Raw genomic sequence first — 19,953 nt, 5'->3', positions numbered from 1 at the left:
GCTGCAAGACACAACCCGGGGCCTCCGACTCTTTGGCCCTACTGTCTTACGCAAACACTCATTGTTGTGTTAGGAAGAAAAAGATACTCGGGAGCCAGCGGTGCTGGTGTTTTTATAGTGACTAACCTGGTGTTTCATCGAGATCTTTAAAAGAATGCTGTAAGAGCAGTGAAAAAGAATAAATTGCATAATTTTAAAGGGGAAAAAAGAAGCAAAGAAGTTAAGTAATTATTTTTTCTTTTCTAATAAAGAATCATGCTTGCAAAATACAGCTCTCCAAAGAGCTTAATTTTTAAACTCTTTAGAAGTACTCTATACAGGCGCTTAACATGATTTATGTCAAGGTTAAGGCACCTTTAAACAAATAAAGTTGGGAATGGATAAACCTACTAAAATACAAATCGCCTATTAAACACAGAAGATGTTTGCATAGCATTCAGGTTGCTACAAAACTGACACATGTCTTGAAATCCTCCTGATAACCCCTTCTAAACTCATCAGGAAATTATAGCATGTGTGTTTGAGGGGTACACAAGGGAGCGGCCAGATAGGATAGAGATGGAAGGTCAGGCCTTAACTTTGACTTTCTAGGCTTCAGCTTCATGCTTTTGCAATAAGGCAATTACAAATGAAGAAAGGATTAAGGTGGTTTATTTATCAATGAGATTGGACTGGCTTTTGCTGTAGAAACTCAATGAGATGTCTGTTTGAGTCTATTTTCAGCTTTATCGCTATAAACAATGGATATCACATTTTACATGTATATCTGTTTGGAGCTAAGGGCTATGTAAAATAATCTGTATAATAAAACTGCTTAGAGAAATACACATTTGAGCTGTAATGCTTAATTTTATTTGTAACCCTAGAATTTAATTACTCAAAGTGTGTAAAATGGAAGTATATGAATTATTAATATTGTTGTCCCCATCTACTGGAGACAACTGTTCTTTAACTATAAAGTATTTATTTATCAGGTTTTGGGCATTTATTTTATTTTTTTTTTCAAGTGGATTTTAGCCCACAGTGAGAATTTTATACATAATATTTATGTTCTACTGTGCCAGCAGTCAAAAAAAAAAATACTATGAGCACTAGTTTCTTGAATGTCAGTATTTACTGGAAGTTTTCTATGCATGCCTTCAAGAATGCATAGAACCTGGGAATTTTCTGTGTTACTGACTCACTAAAGCATAATAGCAGCTTTGGGAATCAAGATTGCCTCTGCTAGCATGTTTATGTTGGGGGTAAACTAGTCCAGCCTGCAAACATCATTAAGACTTTTCCTTTGGGGAGAAAAACAAGCAGAGAAGCACATCTCCAACAAATAATGTATTTTATTATCACTTTTTCTTCATCCAAGATATAAAGGCCCCATATACAATTTATCGTAGTGGGTCATGACTTGCACAAATATAAGCGTTAGAAAGAGAAAATTGTTTTCTTCTCTTACTAGGTGTTAATAGTATGTAATTTTGAATTTTTGCATTTCTTTTTTAAGTAAATAAAGGTTTTTCTTTGCCAGACCTAAATGGCATTATAAAAATGCTATTTGTGGACATTTATCTAACAAATACGTACCGGGATTCCTAAGTATGTGAAAAAGGTAGCTTGAATGTCAAAGCTCTTCTTTTAAGATGCATGCCTGGATGTAGTGTTAAAATTTTGTGCTGCTGATTTCTCGTTTGTTGCAAATTTCATCTTAACTGAAATCTGGAATGTTGCAGAAGGCCCAGTAGTGATGCGCATCTTTGATCTCAAACAGGGGTTGCCTCTGGTAATTTCAGAGATTCTGGACAGAGCTTTGTTTATTTTACTGAAGAATTTGTGGTATTCTGGGGAGGGGAGAAAGCAGAGTTAACTTTGACACATGATGAACACATGTGTAAAAGGAAGGACTCCACAAAGCACTCTGCACTTTGAAGTCCATTTCCACTGAAATTAAATATGATAAACTTACCACTTTTTTGGAAACAAAAATTCTATGGGCAATTTAGACACTGCTTCCCAGCGTCAGAGAAGACGCAAAAAGTGTCCAAATGATGTTAGACTTGACATTACTTGTGGATTTAAGCTGATTGTTACGGTTTTGACCTATGCAGGGTTTTCTTGTCCATTCAGTGCTTTGTTTTTTGCATAGAAATGGCCATGAAAGCAGCTGGCTTTGGTCAGGGGTTGGGTTTTTTTGGTGTCTGCATCATGGGCTAAAAGTGACTGCAGAAGTATGATGTTAGATATGCCTCTCTATTTAGAGACTGCATGAGAGCTTCAGATAAGAAAAATTTGTTTATTCTTTCTAATACATATTCTGAGTTCAAAAGAGTAGAAATGTGATTGTTTTGACCTATTTTTAAAATGGTATTTTGAGAAGAGCTGTGCAGGAACGTACTCTGAGTAAATCTGATGAACGTTTTGTCCCAACCCCTTCACAAAAGAAGAGGGACTTGTTTCCAGCTTAGATGGTTCCTTTCTAGGGTTGGTGGTTTCCAAGCCTCATAAAAACCAAGGAGAACTTTCTTTCAGACTTGCCTTGTTTTCAGACAGGGTTCTAGGGAGGAAAACAGTAGTTTTTTGGAGGAGGTGAGGAACCAACAACTCACTTAATCTTCTTCTATCCAAGTGTGTGTTAGGGAAGGCAAGTTTGATTGCTTAAGGCATTTTTTATCACTTCTTGATGTAATTTAACCTTTTAATTCAGAAATCTGTGTTAGGGGTTCATTTAATAATCTTCCTGGAGAGGTAGAGGAGCAAAACTTGATGGTGCTTTTGGCTGGATTATGCGCTTTACAGATGAAGCAGATGCGGGAAACACTGCATGTGAGGCTTTTGGGTGCAGGGTGTTACCCTTTGTAGTGTTGCAGACGTGCTCTGGCTGCAGAGACTGTCTCTTTTTTTCGAGTTGGTAACCCTGAAATTACTTTCAGGTTGCATATTTGAAGAACTGCCATGCTACATCTCCAACTCTGCCGGCTTCAGTGGAGGTGGAAGGATTGCTTACAGCAGAAGTTTACAAAGACCTACTCCAGTGCTTTATTTGTAGTCTATTATAGCTGTCACAAACCAGAACATGCACCAGATAACATGAATACTGTGGAAAAAGAAAATACTGAGTGGATGTTCCTGAAGAATCGGGTCGTCTCTGGGAAGTTTTAAGAGCTGATGTAATCTGTATTACCATTATGCCTGTTACTCAGAAAGGGATTTTTTTAGTAGTGCCAGTTAGTACGTGTTAGAACTGTGAATTTTCAGAACAAGTAATGTGCCTATAAGATAAATAGCAGCAATTAGTTTATATTGCTTGGCAATAAGAATTTATTTTGTGTCCCTTATTTAGTAACACTTTCACATGAGGAAAAAAATCTAACAAATAAATAATAAAAAAAAAGCACAGTGAAAAAGAATTTTACTGCAGATACAGATACCTGGGGTGATTTTTATTAAGGTTTTTCTGCTTAACACTTGTACTGTGCAATCTGAAGTTGAAATGTGTCAGAAGGGATTGTATTTTAGCTTCCATTTCCTGGATCTTAGTAGTGAAATTTCTTTTTCTGGCTGTTTTTCTGTCAAATAATGTCATCTTGATTAGCAGTCTTAAAAAATGTCAAGCAGTGTGTGCATAAGTTCCTGTATAAATGGTAGCTGGTGCATACAATAAATAAAAAGCATAAGCTATGATGTTTTAAACACAGATTTTTGCAGCCTAGTAGCCTAAAGATTTACAATAATTTACATACATCATTTACTAAGCCATAGTGCACAGTCCTACTCCATAGTCCTATTGAAGAAATAAACAACAGCAGGCAGGTGAATATGTACTTACAGTATTGAGGTCTGAAGGCAGAAGAAAGGATGTGCAGGAAAAAGATTAAGAAGAATTTCCAGCAAGTTGAGCAAACTCAGTGGTTGGAAAACACATTAATATTATTAGCTTCATATGGTGGTCTTCTTTAGTCCAGTTGTATTGAAGAGTTTATATCAAAAATTCACTGATAAGGCATTCAAAGGATGCTTGGGATTGTAGGTGAAGTGCTCAGCTTCTAAGTAACCAGACTACATCGGCTTGATAGATCATCATCCCTTGAGTTTCACAAGCAGTGCAAGTTGAGATGTCATTATTAATATGAGTTTTCTGTCATTATATGACTCTCTTGCAACACTGGTAACTTTCTCAGGACAGATGCAGCCCCTCAGGGAAAAAAAATATAATTCATGAAAGTACACAGTTAGTGATAATTATCAGCATTAAAACTGTTGGCAAATATGGACTTGTGTTTTGTATTTAGAAAGAGGTAACAAGACTAATTGTTTTGAATAATTTGAATTAGTAATTACTTGATATAGTTGTTAGCTAATAACTTACAATAAGATCTGTGTATTACTAGCAAAATATGTATTGTCAGGGAATGACTGTGCACTTACGCATATGAAAAGTTTATAAAAACAACAAAGTTTCAATAAATCCGTTAGATTTGGGAACAGGTGTTGATTTTGAATACATGATTTGGGGAACAAATTCGGGCTCAGAAAAACATTTCAGTAAGGAGCAAAATGCTACATGCAGTTATGTTCATTTAAATAGTTATCACACTAATTATTTATATACTACGTTAGTTTTATCTATCTGCTGTGTTAGTAGCAGTGGTAGCTGAAAGGATTCAAATGTGTACCTTGCCTAGCTGTGGTACAACCCTAAGTTGTTAGGAGAATAAATCATAATTCATGTCTGCAGCTAATTGCAAAATCAAAATTACACAGCAAAAATATGCCTTGATCCTAGAACTTGGATTAAGCACCATTACCAATTTGGTTGTATTGCACTGGCATTAATAATGTGGTTAATAGTACTATTGATTTAGGGCAGAGAACATAAATGAGGAAAGCTATGTGTGAGCATGCTCGTTTCAAGGAAGCAGGCTGAGATTTTAAAAAGTGCTCCTTAGTGATTTATTTGTGCCCCTTCTGCAATGAGTGTGTAAGCAACCAAGTACATATTTCTCTTACATGTGTGAGTACATACTCCTTTTAAAATAATGAAGTCTTTAATATTACCAGAACTTCAAAATTAAAAGCTAGTTTTGTAGGGTGATAACTTTTTTTTTTTCCACCTGAAGGTTTTTCTGTGGAAAGGAAAGAGAAAAAAAGGGAAAATGTACCTCTCTTGTTGAAGGTGGATAGTAATGTTCCATTCCCTATGTACATTGTGAAAGATCTCAGTAGCATGAAAAGATTTGCTCCATCTTCTACAAATTAATTTTAAAAACGCTGAAAAAAAGGTCACAGTAACTTATCTGCTAGTTTCATAACATCATTTAAAAGGGCTCTAAAAGCCTTGCAGTCAGAATACGCTAAATTGACATAATTAACTCCGGAAAGCTTCTATATTATGAAGGACATAGGCCTATTCATGTAAAGTTCATACTCCACTATATAATCTTCTCATTCTTAGTTATATACTACCGAACATTTAGTTTTGCATTTCTGGCAACTGAATTTTCATTAACTCTTCTATTCTTTTATAGCCTTTATGGTCAAATTCATTGTCATCTGACTTCCTGTCACTGTTCATAACCCTGTATCATTGACCTTTCAATGAAACACCAGGGGATGCAATGGGAGAAGACTAAGAAGGATATACATATGTTTAATATTATAATTACAAAATATTGTTTTTTTATGGTTTCTAAAATATGGTTTATTAATGGTTTCTTCCATTTTCCACAGTAAGAAGGCAGAGGAGGAATACTTAGGGAAATGATATATTTGCAAAAGCTTGGCGGGGTAGAGGAGGGTTCTGTGAACAAATGTGGGTGGATGAGAGTGTAAAAAAGACAGTAATAGTGTATGGGTGCATGCAACTGGTGACAGAACATATAGTGCCTATCTGTATATGAGCGTTTACATGCAGAAGACAGTCTTTGCCCATGAAAACAAGCTATGCATTTACAACAGACATCAAAAGACATTCTTGATTCCAAGTACCCCACCAAATTGTATCAGCTACAGTTTTGCTCCAGTAATGTTCCAGTGTCTTTATAGTACTTTTTCATGTAGTTTTACATATTCAGGTAGGCATATATCACTTTAAAGGCTTCTAGCATGGCAGCATTTATTCACAGAAACTAGTCCTCCATAATTTTTGCATAGTGTGTAGTCACTGTATGTCAGTTCATGTAAATTAAGTAGTGAGGTCAGATGTCTTCTTTCATCTGCTTGTTTACTGATGAAACAGCATCAAATGAAGTTTGGCACATGCTTAATCCTTGAATCTTTTCAGTATTCACTAGAAGAATGTGTTGAGCATCCCCAGTGTGCTGACAGCACAAATTTTCCTCTCTCTGTGCCATGAGAGTTCAGCCGACCTGAAATGCAACATTTCTTTTCTGAGTGGGAGCCATAACCTGGAGAAGAGTAAAGCCAGTGCAAGGTCTTTACAGTTCTTGTCACAAAGCTTCATGTGCAGAAATCTTGCAAAATGACTTCTAGCTCCAGTTTGGGGATAAGAAGAACTGACTGTTGCTGGGTTTACATAATTTGATTCTAACTACACAGACTTAACTTTAAAATAGTGTTTTAAACCTTCAGCCTTACAAAAGATTGTATCTGAAGATTCTGAGACAGTTTTATCAGAACATTTGAAAGATGAAGGAAAATGTGGGATGTTAGGCAATAAACACAAGTGCTGAACTTGTAACTTAAAACTTCTGAACTACCATTTTGTAAAACTTGACTTGAGCTTAACTTGCAGTAACACCGCACCTTGCAATATATGCTGTTTGATTGCATCTGTAAACTCCTTTTTATGTGTACAGTTCAGTAAATAATACTGCTAAAAAAAAGAACTAGAGACATTTCAAATTTTAAGTAAAAGAGATGAGATTATGTTTCAGTTTCTATTCTTGGTGGTTTTCCTTTTTCAGCCTTAGTGTTACGTCACTGCTGGTTTATACTCTGAAGTTGAAAACTCCCAAATCACTGACTTTTAATTTAAAACTGCAATTCAGACTTAATTTTTGCAGTATTTGGGGGTGATTTGAAGTTGACAGCTTCATGCATGTAAGTTCAACTTACTAACACCATCCTGAATTCAGGTGTGAATTTTACCTTTAGTATGTTTATTATTTTGTGAACTGTGCCTGAAGACAGTGGGGATAGTCTTGGGGTAGAAGAGATGGAGCAGTAAGGGCATAGCAGCCTCCATATTAAGCACCACTTGTGATTCGCTTTCTGTTTCTCATTGAGGGGAAACAGCTGCCCTATTGCACCATCCTGCGTGTAGCTCTGCTGTATATCCATTTGTCTTTCTCTGTCCAATGAATTGTCCAAATCACAGGTAATCTGATGCAATACTCCAAGTACAAATACTATTAATTGAGCAATAAGAGGAAAAACCTTGTCAGGAAAACAAAGGCGTTCTTGATTTTTCCCATTCCTCTGACACAGTAGTGGCAACATCAGACCGAAAGACTAGATTTTAGCAATATTGGATGTTATCTATACTTTCTTCAAAATAAAATGAAAAATAAAAATGAAAGAAAACTCCACTGTAAACAGAGTCATACAAACTAACCATTCTTCTTTCCTGAAAGACGTTGTGAATGAATTATTTATCTACTACTTGCTACATAAGATTGTAAACTCTTTTACAGTCGAATTTGAATATTCTTAACCAAGACAAAAGCAGGGCGAGTATCTCAGGATCTTGAAAGGACTGTGGGGGGAAAAAGGGATCTTACAAATGTTATGAGATAAGGGATCTGTTAATGAGACTGCCCTGCCCTCTTGTATTGACTCACAGAAGTCTTTCCCCACTGAATGCTACAGTTAATGCTGGATATATATTTTTGACTTTAAAGTCTACACTTTTAATTAGTATATATATTTGTTATTGTCATTATCAATTGTCATCCTTTCTGCTGTATGCATGTTCATAATGCATCCTAATGATGCTCTAATGGGAAAAAATAATACCTTCAGAACATCAATAAGAATGACGTAAATAATAGAAAATGCTAGCTGTACCTGAAACAACCAGTTCCCAAACAATTCTGCAGCATAAATAGATGCCTGGTCTCTCTTTGCCTAAGATAACCCTTTGAGATACAGAAGCTGTGCTGAGCCTGGCAGGAACTTGCTTTTTGTTCCTTGTGAAGGAACTTGCTTTCTTTTCCTTTGAAGAGAAACTTTCCTGTGGGGTTAGGCCAGATCAGAAGCCAGATTATGTGTTTTGGAGAACACAATTACATCATTAGGTTAAACACAAAGTAAGGACTTGATAGAGCCGACTTAATGGAGGGTGTTTGCATCAGATTCATCATTCGCTATCAGGTAATTGTGAAATTGCTTTAAGCCATAACAACAACACTCACCCCCTCCCTCATCCTCCTGTTCAGTTCCTCTCCTTTAAAGTCTCTGGGGTCATGACCTACCTGGAGGCCAAATATGTGGTATCTGGTGTACTGAATGATCTGATTATATTTTTACTAGCAGAGGCTTCAACTCAGTGTGCAGTCCTAGCTCCCAAGAGCTATTGAGTAACAATCCACTTTTCAGAGGTTACTTTTTTTTGGTATGTGAAGTACCATAGTACCATTTTTCTAACTAAAAGTGAGTAATGTTTACCGTACTTACACACTGCTGGACCTGGGCTTTGGTCCTTCTTGAACATCCAGTGTCATGTTTCTGCACAGATCTTTTGAAACCTGGATGACCGCCTGGGACAAGGTTATTTGCTTGAGTTAACAAGACTTCCTTGTAAGTTCAGCTTCTGGGGTTGAAAGAGTGATCAGAATTTCCCTGGGTCCTTCACTGCAGTTAAGTGATGCGGTGCTAAAATCAACCATCTTTGAAATTTGGCTTTTATTGCTTCCATTTCTGTCTGCTTTGATGGAAGCTCCCAGTAATTGTAGGTTTTATTCCCCTAACGAATGCCCATATTTATTTTTTTATGAAAACCGATAGTATTAATACTCCCTCGTTTGTGGTCAGGTTAATGGAATTTCATGATTGCCTTTTTCACGTGTCTTTGTAAGGACCCAGACTGAGATGTGAGGGCTGCTTTCCAACTCTGGTGTAAGGCAGCTCTCAAACTCCAGCAAATATTCCAGTTAATCCTCCAGTTCATTGATGGGCCACTGCAAAGAAGACTTGAAGTAGGCTTAGGAAATCTGCTTTGAAGAAGCATTGCGGCAGTGGAGATGTGTTGGGTAGTAGTACATGATGCCTTAGTATCTGCAGAGAAGTACCCTGAGAGTGACAGAGCCTGGAGGTGCATGTGACTGAATGCTAGGAAATCCTCCTCGTTTCATGTTTTGCTGCAGGTTTCATTTTGAAATTACTCAATTTTAATTGTTTATCTGTACTATAGTTTAAAGACATGAAATAAAAATCTTCGGACTGAGCAGAGTGGCAAAGACAGTGAGGTAAAGAGGGAAAGCCTGGAGAGTGGCTGTTGTCAAATTGAATCTTCTTCCTTGGCAATGTGTGTGTGTGTGTGTGTAGAATGTACAACAGCAAACTTTACTATACATATATACTCTACGTAATGCACATAGTAACATCCCGCAGAGTCCAATCCAAAGCAGAGTTCAAAAGGTTGTTAAGGGAAGTAGGCAATTGTGAATTTCCCTGCTACCCAGCGGTGCAGGTAAAAGGAAAGATGAGGGTTGGAATAATGTATTACAGATGTGCAAACTGCCCATCTCTTGGAATTTAACCAGCTCTGTGCTGAGCTAGCTCCAATTAGTGTGCATGTAGATGTGGAGAGAACTATTTACCCCCAAATCAAACCTCCTGCCCTTAGAAGCCTCTCAGTGCATGCAGGTAGGCTCTGGCATAGTTTGGTGCAGCATGGATGGATAGAGGACAGTGGGTGTGAGGGTGAGAGCTGGTGTATCAGTGTTGACAGGAGAAAAACAGGCATGTGAGACCGGGGAGGAGCTCCTCAGTCAAGTCCAGCTCCATTTTCACTCAGACACTGTGTCAGATAGTCTCAACTGCACTCAGCTTGGGACCGTCTGTCCCATATCCCCCTGAGCTCACAGACGCTATGTCAGATGTGCAGAATTTTAGGGAAAACTTGTCTTAATTTCACTCTATAAAGTAACAGGGTTTTGTTTGTTTATTTTTACCAAATGGCCTCATGGAGGAATGTAGGATAGACATATTATTTGGATAACTTTTTTTTAACAATGAGCATTGATTTAGTTACATTAAATTGTTGGGTTTGATCATATTTAAATACATTTATGGCAGGTACATGTATTAACAACGAAAATGGGGGGGGGTGTCCTCTTTTTTTTTCCTTCCCTTCAAATTTCACCAACTTATTTTTCCTCCAGACTCTTTGCTGCCTCCTCGACCCCCCCCTCCACACACACAAAATGAGCAAGTTTAAAGCACATTCAAAGCACATCATTCGCCCGCTGCCTCCTGTGATGCTGCTGTGGTGCATTCAGTGAGAGCTGCCTCCCATTTACACTGGGAAGAGGAAAACGAAGCCCTTCTTAATTGCACTAGGCATTTAAAGATAGAATCAAAAGCAGAAGCACTAAAGCATTAATACTTTGAATTGGTGCTTTTGGGAGGCTGCATCATGATGGCACAACCCGACCAGGCCGGCTCGCGTCCCCTGCACAGGGAGAGCCTCCTGCTCCCCCTGCCCCTGCTCTCCCCTGCTTAGCTCCCTTCAACTCCAACTGAGGCCCAGCTGCCCTAATGGCCTCGGGCAGAGTTAGGAAATCAGCTGCCCAGTGCTGCTCCCCGGTGCTGGTCTCCAGGGCTCCTAGCTTCCCCTGCCGCAGCCCAGCGGGTCCCCCAGCTCTCTGGTACCTCTGCCTGTCCTGTCTTGCACAAGCGCATCCCCAACAAGCCTTCCTTCTACCCTGACTACATGCCGGTTTCTTAAGCTTTCCTTTACTTAGCATTTCCAATTGCAATCTTGTTTTCTTTTGGCAAGCTAGAAATGTCCTCTGTTAATACTAACCAACTTTCTCAGGTAAATCTGTGCCAATTGCCATCCACAGGTAAGTCATTTTATATGGTTGCCAGAGAGGCAAATGAAATAGCCTGGCTCACCAGCATTTTTCCTGTGTGCATACTATGTATTTTGTTAATAGTTTCCTATGAAAGTAGTTGGCATAGATTGTATATATGGATTGTGGAAGATATGGAGGATGAACAGACTTCAGGCAAATGATGTACTGTGAGAAGTAAAAATTTTCTGATTTTTAAAGATTGATTAGTTTTTACTACGGTATTTTAAGTAAAGTCTTTTCATTCGAATACATTCCTGAAATCCTACCTTAAGCACATTGTTATCACTATACTAGGAGAAAGCGTAATTTAAAATAGAAACATTTCACAGCATTTGCTGTGTATGGTTTGATTGCTATTTATTTATATCTTTTTTTTTGTACTTAAATCTTTTATTGTAAGAGTATGATTAGATCATTTGAATTCTGTGGATCAGACTACATGTAATTCATAGTGTTACTCTGAAGACAAGATATGAAGACCTTGGAAAGACAGAGAACTGGCCTTTCACATAATTTCCGTTAATATTAGCAAGAGCCGAAAATCAAGTTATTGGATGTCTTTACGTATTGTTTCTCTCCAAATGATGGCATACTAACAAGTAAAATCATGTAAACGCACTGTTAGACAACTAACATTGAAGCTAAACTTGATGGTTTTAATTTTCTGTGGTACTCACCCTTCTGTAGCTGATTCTGAAAATCCTAAAAAATATAATAATAATGATTTTATCTATTCTCCATTAAATTCTACACCAGGCAGGTTCCTAAGGCTGTTGAGAAGCTGCGTAGACAGTGTGTTGGAAATGTGCTAAAAGCTGTTATGGAAATGAGAGAGTGCAGTCTACCAGACTGAGTGAGAAATGTGAACATGTAGTACTAGTCAGAGGTGTTATTTTCATAGCATGCTTTCTTAATAACTTCATATCACTGTCATGATGAACGTTAATAAGACCTCACTCTTCATTTGTAAATGGTCTGCATATGCGTTTCCTCATCCCCTTATCAGCTATTTTCTTTGTGTTTCTAGATCATGGGGAATTCATATGCAGGGCAACTAAAATCTGCCCGTTTTGAAGAAGCTCTTCATAACTCTATAGAAGCTTCTTTGAGATGTAGCAGTGTGGTCCCACGGCCGATCTTCTCACAGCTGTACCTGGATCCTGACCAGCCTCCTTTCTTGCCGGAAGGTAACCATGAAAGTATGGCACATTTCAATTGTTTTTCTGTGTGAGAAAAGGGTGGGAGGCATTTCATTTAAAAAAAAAAAAAAAAAGGGGAGACTGGACAGCTGTTCATTGTGTTACACTAAATCTGAATCTTAGGCTTCACTAAGGCGGAAGAATGGCACGCTGGTTATTTTTGTAAAGGAGATAGATGCAAATGCTGTTCAAGTGAAAAGTTGATTTTCTTTTTTATTCTTCTCAGATGTGAAGCCAAAGGTAGAAGAGCTGGATAAAGAGTTAGTACATCGCTATTCCCAAAATGGAAACCTGGACTTTTCTACCAACCAAACTGCTAACGAAATGGAAGATGAAGAGGAGGATGAAGACATGTCAGATTCAAGTAGTCCACCAATCCCATATTCACAAAAACCTGCCCCAGAAGGGTCTTGCACTACTGATGGTTGGTATCCATTTTTTTTACTGTGTGACCTTTACAATTAATTCTGAGTATAATGCCCATTCTCTACAGTTAGAAACTCTTGAACTAGGAAGTCTGGAAATACAGCTTATAGTCGAAGTCTTAAATCTGAGAAAATACTGATTAAGAGGCCTTGTTTTAGGACATAAAATGTAATGTATTATTTGAAGGCAGTGTCTAAGACTCGCTGTGGCACTTAATTAGTTTCCGAAAGCCCCTCGTTTTCTGAGTTTATTGGTTTACTGTCCTCAAAGAAGTTGCATAAGTCGGCATCAGTACAGCTGATTCTCAATCTATCCCATAATTATTCTCAGAAACACTGGCAAAGCTGATTTAGTTGCTTCCGTGGGCAGAATGAAGACTTTGAAGAGCGAAAATGGAGAAGAGGCTTGGTGTTGCTTTTGCTGCCAAGGAGATAAGAGGAATGGTAGTGGAAGCTTTGTTTTGTCTTCCCCATCTGCTTGCTGGCCACTGTTTGTTTACCTTGAGATGTCCTGACTGTTGTTCAAGATGAGCAAAATATTGACAGTACTGTTTTTGTTTGGTTTTAAATGCATTAAAGAAAAGGTCAGATCATTATGCTCATACTATTTGGACCAAGTAAACTCGATGTAATTTGTTCATCTTATCCCACAATTGTTCTATTCTGCAGATGTAACATCCTTAAAGAAGGAAGATCTATTCATATTAGATGTGCTCTCTTAAAAACACCCTCTGCCCCACAAACACTTGAAAACAAACAACCCTTCTCACCAGGCCCGAAAGCCCTTCTTGACATTTTATTCAATGCTTTCTGGAATTATGAGCTTCCTTGTGCAGAGTTCATAAAAAGTCATGATTTGTAGAATGGTTTTGTACCTTACTGTAGCAGTGATAGAAGTAAGCATTAGTCACTGGTAATTCTTTGACATTTTGGAAGGTACTTAGTGGCAAATGTTGACTTTTTTGCTTTTACTCCTTCCTTGCAGCTTACATGGGCATGTTTACACTCTGTAACAATGTACTGCCAGTTCCCTGTAACACAAAGAATAGAAAGCCCGGCATTATGGGAAGCTGGGGTATATTGTTGAGGGAATTTGTTTTTCACACAGAAGTGTGTTTGCTATCCTTTGGAGGCTAGTAAATTGGTAGGAGGAGAGGAGAAAGTATAAAATTATGTTTTCCTAGGAAGGTATTCTCCATTGAGGGCAAGTATCAATAAATCCTGTATCAATCTATCTCCTGTGGAGAACAGGAGCAGTTCTGATCACTTCTGTTAAAGAAATGTAAAATAAATTGGACAGAATGCAGAGGAGAACCAATAGAATGGTAAGAGGAAGAAGTTCTATCTAATGAGGCTCGTTGCCTACCAGGACAGAAGCTGAGATGGAGTATGCCTTTTAAATTTATAAAGGATAAATAAAACGAAGAAGGGAGAAGAGCTGGTCATGCCAGCAGGGCCCTGCAGAAGTGTAATGGATGCATAAAATCTTGATGAATGCATTCAGGTTAAAGCTTTAGTGTTCTTTAATTGTTGGTGTCACAGTTCTGGACCAGCCTGCCAGTAGGAGGAGTAGGACTGAAAACCTTATCTGGCTCCAAGGTGACCATGTATATGATTGTGAAATAGCTTTTTGTATGACATCAAGAGATCTTTCTCAGACTCACACACACATTCTAATGATCCCTGGTTGCACTTGCACATCCAGACAAAAATGTTAGTTGTGAGCTTTCAGATAGATGTCTGTGTCTTTGAGAGGTGACCTTCCATCCGCGTGCAAGCTGTTCCATGTTCTTCAGTGTTGTTCTCAAGGAACTGATTTAGAAGAAAAGTGGTTTTGTATCTGGAAAAGGAAAGGAGAATACATTTTTTATAATACTGCTAATGATCTGTTAGGACAGTTTTATGTAAGTGTTTAAAACACCCACGTTCCCAAACATTCATGCTGCAGACTGTATCTCAGCAAGATATTAATCTGATAGCTCATCTTTCACCTCATTAATATGCTCTTCCAGAGATGTAGACAGGGTTGCTGCCTTTGTTTACATCCCTTATCTTAGTTATTTAATTGCAAAGATAAATAACATTAAGAAAATGTTAAAGATTACTGATAGAGTAATTGAAGTCCCTGTGTGTCTGAATACTTTAAACTAAGCACGTATTTAATTGCTTATCCAGACTAAAATATGGGTACGAGAACCTGCAGTTCATAGCTCCACTTGTTGTAAAACCTATCTCCCACCTTTTAGCACAGATGGGGTGAAAACTTTTCTCTTTTAAAGTATTTGTGCTGTTTGCTTTTCCTGAATTCAGGATGTGTGCCATAATCATCATATCATTTTCCGTGTTGACTTGTTCTTTTATTCAGATGGCTGAATTGTCAGTCACATGGGTGCAGAAAAAGTAGATCTTAATGCCTTTATTCATCAGTTAAAAGAATAAGTGCCTCACAAGTAACAGTTTGTCAGAAGCTCCTTCACAGCTGGCTGTAGTATTAGACCCCTTAACTCTCCTGCTAGCCCATTGGAAAGAGCAACTGCATTTGCTATTGATCCTTACTATTTGTCATAAAAGGGATTCATTTATTTTCAGGGGCTTTTTTTTTTTTCTTGCCCTTTTTTTTTTTTGCTGCTCAACACAAACTTTTGTAACTGACTTAACACCTTCCATGAAAATCAGGTTTCGAGAAAAAAAATTCTTCTTTTTCATACAGGTACCTCAGATATGCAACAAAATAACAGAAGTAGCTGTTCCGAACCACTTGTTTGCTGTACCTTTAAAACAGGTTGTTTCTAATTTGTGGAATGGGATTTTATGCAAGCTGTGGGAAACACAATAGTAGCACCTTTCTTTTGTTAGTAAATCCTCAATTTACCTGATGCTTAAAGAAGGGCCAAAGTAGTTTCAAAAGCAATTAGGTAAGCAGGTACTTAACACCTGATCAGTTACTGTGAAGTTACAATAGCAAGTGACAGTGACCCGTAATTCATATGTAATTCTTGGAAGCTAATTCCTTATGCAAATACCTCATTTACTGCAGTACAACAAGGGCCTGGTACCCCACACTGAAACTATGTCTTCTTACTTGTGGGGAAAGGTAAAATATATACAGATTTCATTTTTAAGAAGATTCCAGCACTTTAGGTGTTGACAGTTCTGGGAATACATTTTCATTTTCAGGAAGACTTGACTGGATTAATTTCAATGAAATGATGTTGGAGAATGTAAATGTGCTTCTCAGAAGCAAAAACTAATGAATTTTCTTTCAAAGAAATGCAGATTATATCTGTAAAAGCTATTCAGTGTTCTTTTTTTTGTGACTGCTCTTGGTATTTGCAAATCTCTAATCAGAATATAAGTGCCTGTTCTTTATTTAAAACAAAGCTGAGATCCTGTGGGAAGATGATTTTTTCAATAGAACAGCTCAGCTCTGTGCATTTTCTTTTTATAATTACATATTGATGAGCAATTTTGTCAAGAGAAGTTGGTTTGTTTTAGTGGCTCAAGAGTTTTCTCCTCTTCATACTTAGATGTCTATAGAAGGTACACAGGTAAATGTGACACTGAAGTGCCATTCTTTTTTCTTAAGAGTTGTATCTGTTAGTGCTGCTTGACACAGAGTTTTAGGTGCAAGCTCAATTATAAATGAATAGCTATGAAATGTAAATGGATTTTGCATGTTCTAAGTCTTAAGCATGGGCAGCACAAGTTCTGCTTGTACAGAGACATCACGTCTTGTCTTTCCTAATGTGGAAATCATTATCTCTAACATAATATCAATGCAAAGTCTTGCGAAACAGAAAAAAAAATAAGGTTGGGCTCTCTGTGTTGCTTGCTAGCTGGAAACAGAAAATGAGAGAAGGGGATTAATCCCTCCTTCCTCTCCCCACAGGCAGTTACTTGCTTCCAAGTCAATGTTTCTTGGGTGGAACTCTCTCATTGGGTTCAAAAAAGCAGCAGGAACTTAAAACTGGAAGAGTGATTTTTAGCCCCAAAAGCCAAGGGAAGGAAGGATAATGAAGGGCTCTTGAGTATACCATGTGCATGTCTTTAAAGGAAAATTCAAGACTTACTTAAATTGCTCAGAAGCAGATTGACATTCTCTCCATATCTCCTGGGGGAAGGGAGCCCCAGCCGTGCCTGGCTAAGCCCTGCAGCCCTCCTTAGCTTTCTGCAGAAAGGTATTAAACCTGAAGGTACTGAATTTCAGCAAGGTTTGTGAATTTCAGGAGCTGGTTGGATGACATCGGAGTCCCCAAACTAAGGTCCCCTGGGGCAAAAAAGTAATTATAGCTCTCCTCTTACACAGCCTGAACATTACAGAGGCATGTGCTGGCCAGCCAGTCTGCACATACATATCTCTGATCCAAAGATGTCGCCAGCCAAAGCAGAGGAGGATGCCAGAGGAGGTTGTGCAAGGAGGAAGAAGGGGAACGCGAAGTGATCTGAGAGCACTTTGGGTAGAGTAAGAGACAGGGGATAAATCTTAGGTATTATTTCCAGATTAGGCAGGATGTAGCATTTCTGTAGTACAGTCCTATATATCCTAAATCGTAGGCAATACTAAATATATTCAGATCAACAGTCTCCCAGGTAAGAGGCTGCTGGTGCCCATGATAATAGACTGAGATACATCAGTATCTGCTAAGGGTACTGATGCATGGGTACTGCTAAGATGTTACTGATAGCGCTTATAAACTTACTAAGATGTTATGGTGATTTTCTTGTACCTTTTCCCCAGGGGACTCATGCAGATTGGTGGTTTGCAGCTGCTCCAAGTGTAGCTGAAGTTGTTTTGCTCCTAACCTGGATAATATCCAAGTCTTTGCTTTCGTCTCAATGTTGTGTGCTCTTTCAGAAAGCAAGTCTATATCGAAACATAACTGTTAACAATATCGACAACCAAAATCCTGCTTTCTTTGGTGTCCTAGTATTGCTGTTGCTAACAATTCATTCAAAAGCCTCTTACTGGTCACCGTTTGTGCTTCTGGGCATTTCCTGAAAATTTTTAGGTAGAGACAAGGCTGAAAAGTAATTGTGTGAATGCACAGATTTAAATCTGTTTTGAGATCTTACCGCACTTGCTGTTTCATAATCCTTATCTGCAGATTTCCTGTTTGCCAACATTGTCAGCAATGGGTAACTTTTCTATTTTAAATCTAGATGTAGAGTGGTATTTTCTGAGCATGTCAGCTACTCGGGTTCCCTGAATGCCTAAATATTTAAGGCCACTTTTGAAAATTCTGGACGTAAAATCCAAATGGCATAAGCATTTGAATAAGCAAATTCTGTCTTGAATGTAAGGGAATTTTGCTCCTAGATCTATCTGCAACTGTTTGTTTCTAAATTACATTGAAAAGTCTAGATAATACTTAGCCTGGTACCTAGCCTTCCATTCAATTAGGATCAATATGTTTCTAAGGAATACACTTTAAAGAGTTTAATATACTAAAATGAAATTGCATCTAATGAGAAAAGAATAAATTTTGATGTGTAACTTTTTATTGGTCAATTATTGTTATAATCCACTGATTTGTAAATAAAAACATAAGGCACTTCATTTTAGTTCACTGGCTGGAAGAAGGTGTGTGTGAGGGGCTAATCCAAGCGAGCTTTCAGTTCAAATGAGCTGTTGCTGGAACTGTGCTGACTGAATAACTGAAGAAACTGTTCAGCCAAGAACTGGTTCAGCAGACTGTGGGTGTAGGCACAAGACTGAACCTGTATCAGACCCTGTTTTTAGCAAGCTGCTGCTTGCCAGGAAGTTCGTGCTAGCTGATTCTCTGCATTCCACTTTGTGCATGCTTTTTGCCTCGTACGGTTTTGAGATAAAACAAAAAAACAACTTTCACCATTTTTGCTGAAGTTTTGAACTATGGGTTTTAGTACAAGCATGCAGACATGCATATTAATAATGGTTGAGGTGGCTCTTGGTTAAGCTGTGATCACATTGTATTTCCAGATGCTTAGTCAGTGTCTTTCTCTGATGGTTTGATTTTTTTTCTCACAATTTCTGTAGCAACTATGGACTACTTGAATAATATTTTAAATTAAGTGTAAGTAATATACATTAATAGCCGAAGTCGTAATGGGTATTACAGTAACTTCAAATTTAGTTTGACATGTTTTTAACAATAATGTTGATTATTGTGATTACGATTTTCTTTACTTTGAAATATTGATTCATGCAGATTTGTGCGTGTGTTGTCTATGTTATGATAGTTCTATGGTTGTGGCAAAACAGAGATGGTCAATGGATAAATGTGGGATGTCTTTGCATATTCTGAAATGGGGGTGGGGGGTTCAGCTGCTGGGAGATGTGTGAGGCTAGACTGTAGCACTGATCTTCCAGCTGGAGAAGTGAGAATTGAAGGGGAACACAACATACGAGTCTGGTTCTTCATAAAACTTGGTAGTGCTTTCATTGACTTCTGCCTAGGGGAAGTCAGAAGGCCTGATGTGATTGTATCCTTTCCTGTGGAGGAAGCCACATGACTGTTGCTTTCTCTCACACCTGTTGTTTCCTTGCTTGAAAGCACAAATTACTCACTAAAAATAAGATTATGGAGCTGTACAAAAAAGTGTCGGGTGATTTTGATTCCTGTAATCGAAATCACATTAGCTTCCAGTGTTGAAGCTAATGGAAGAATCTTACAATGTTGTTAATTTACTTAGTCAAAAGAACCAAACTTTCAAGCTGGCTTTGGTTTGAGCAAAAGATTGGACCAGCTGGACCTCCAGAGGTCCAATAATTGCTCTAAGCTGTTCCAACTAGCTCTTTGAAAATCTCCACCATGGATGCTCGGTGCTCACCTGGAGTCCTGAGCTCCCAGGCATGCCTTTGAAGTGCCCGGCCATGCTTTTTTGTGTGTTTCAGCCTGCCACGTGCTCGCTGCAGGACATGCAACAGCAGCAGCTCACTCTAGTCCCAGTTTTACCAACTTCTACTGCTGGCTTTAGCCCTACATTGACCAGTAGCACAAGAACCAACGATATGTTCTTATTTTGTGTGCATATGTGTATTTGGATGGGGAAAAAAACCTAACCAGAGACTTGAAGTCATGCAGTCCGTTGAGACTTCAAGAGACAGTTGGAGACTTACAAAAACATGGTGTACATCTCTCAAACCAGTGAATTAATCTTTTATTTGCTGAAATTCCTAAAATGTATAAAGTTAAAAAATGGATTCTAAAATATTTTTTCCTTTAGTAGTCAATACTAAACTTCAATCATTAATGTTTATCATTCCTTTGTATTACTTAGTGATGTTTGTGTACAAATGCTAGCCTGTTAAAAGCAACA

At 38.1% G+C, this 19,953-nt stretch overlaps 1 protein-coding gene across 6 annotated transcripts in view; it reads left to right on the top strand.

Moving 5' to 3' along the window:
- GREB1L (GREB1 like retinoic acid receptor coactivator) overlaps positions 1-19,953 on the top strand; it is a 137,458-nt gene that overhangs the window by 62,294 nt on the left and 55,211 nt on the right. For 4 of the 6 annotated variants that reach the window (XM_030483752.1, XM_030483766.1, XM_030483736.1 and 1 more), the window contains 2 exons: positions 12,058-12,229; positions 12,456-12,653. In XM_030483752.1, the coding sequence (XP_030339612.1) occupies positions 12,061-12,229; positions 12,456-12,653 (367 nt within the window). In that variant the 5' untranslated portion in view covers positions 12,058-12,060. The remainder of the gene's footprint in view (positions 1-12,057; positions 12,230-12,455; positions 12,654-19,953) is intronic. The other 2 variants (XM_030483776.1, XM_030483759.1) reach the window with 1 other exon arrangement.

The sequence above is a fragment of the Strigops habroptila genome, chromosome 1 (genome assembly GCF_004027225.2).
Source record: "Strigops habroptila isolate Jane chromosome 1, bStrHab1.2.pri, whole genome shotgun sequence".
Lineage (NCBI taxonomy): Eukaryota > Metazoa > Chordata > Aves > Psittaciformes > Psittacidae > Strigops > Strigops habroptila.
The sequence above is the reverse complement of the archived record's forward strand: the minus strand, read 5'-3'. Positions and strand labels throughout refer to the sequence as shown.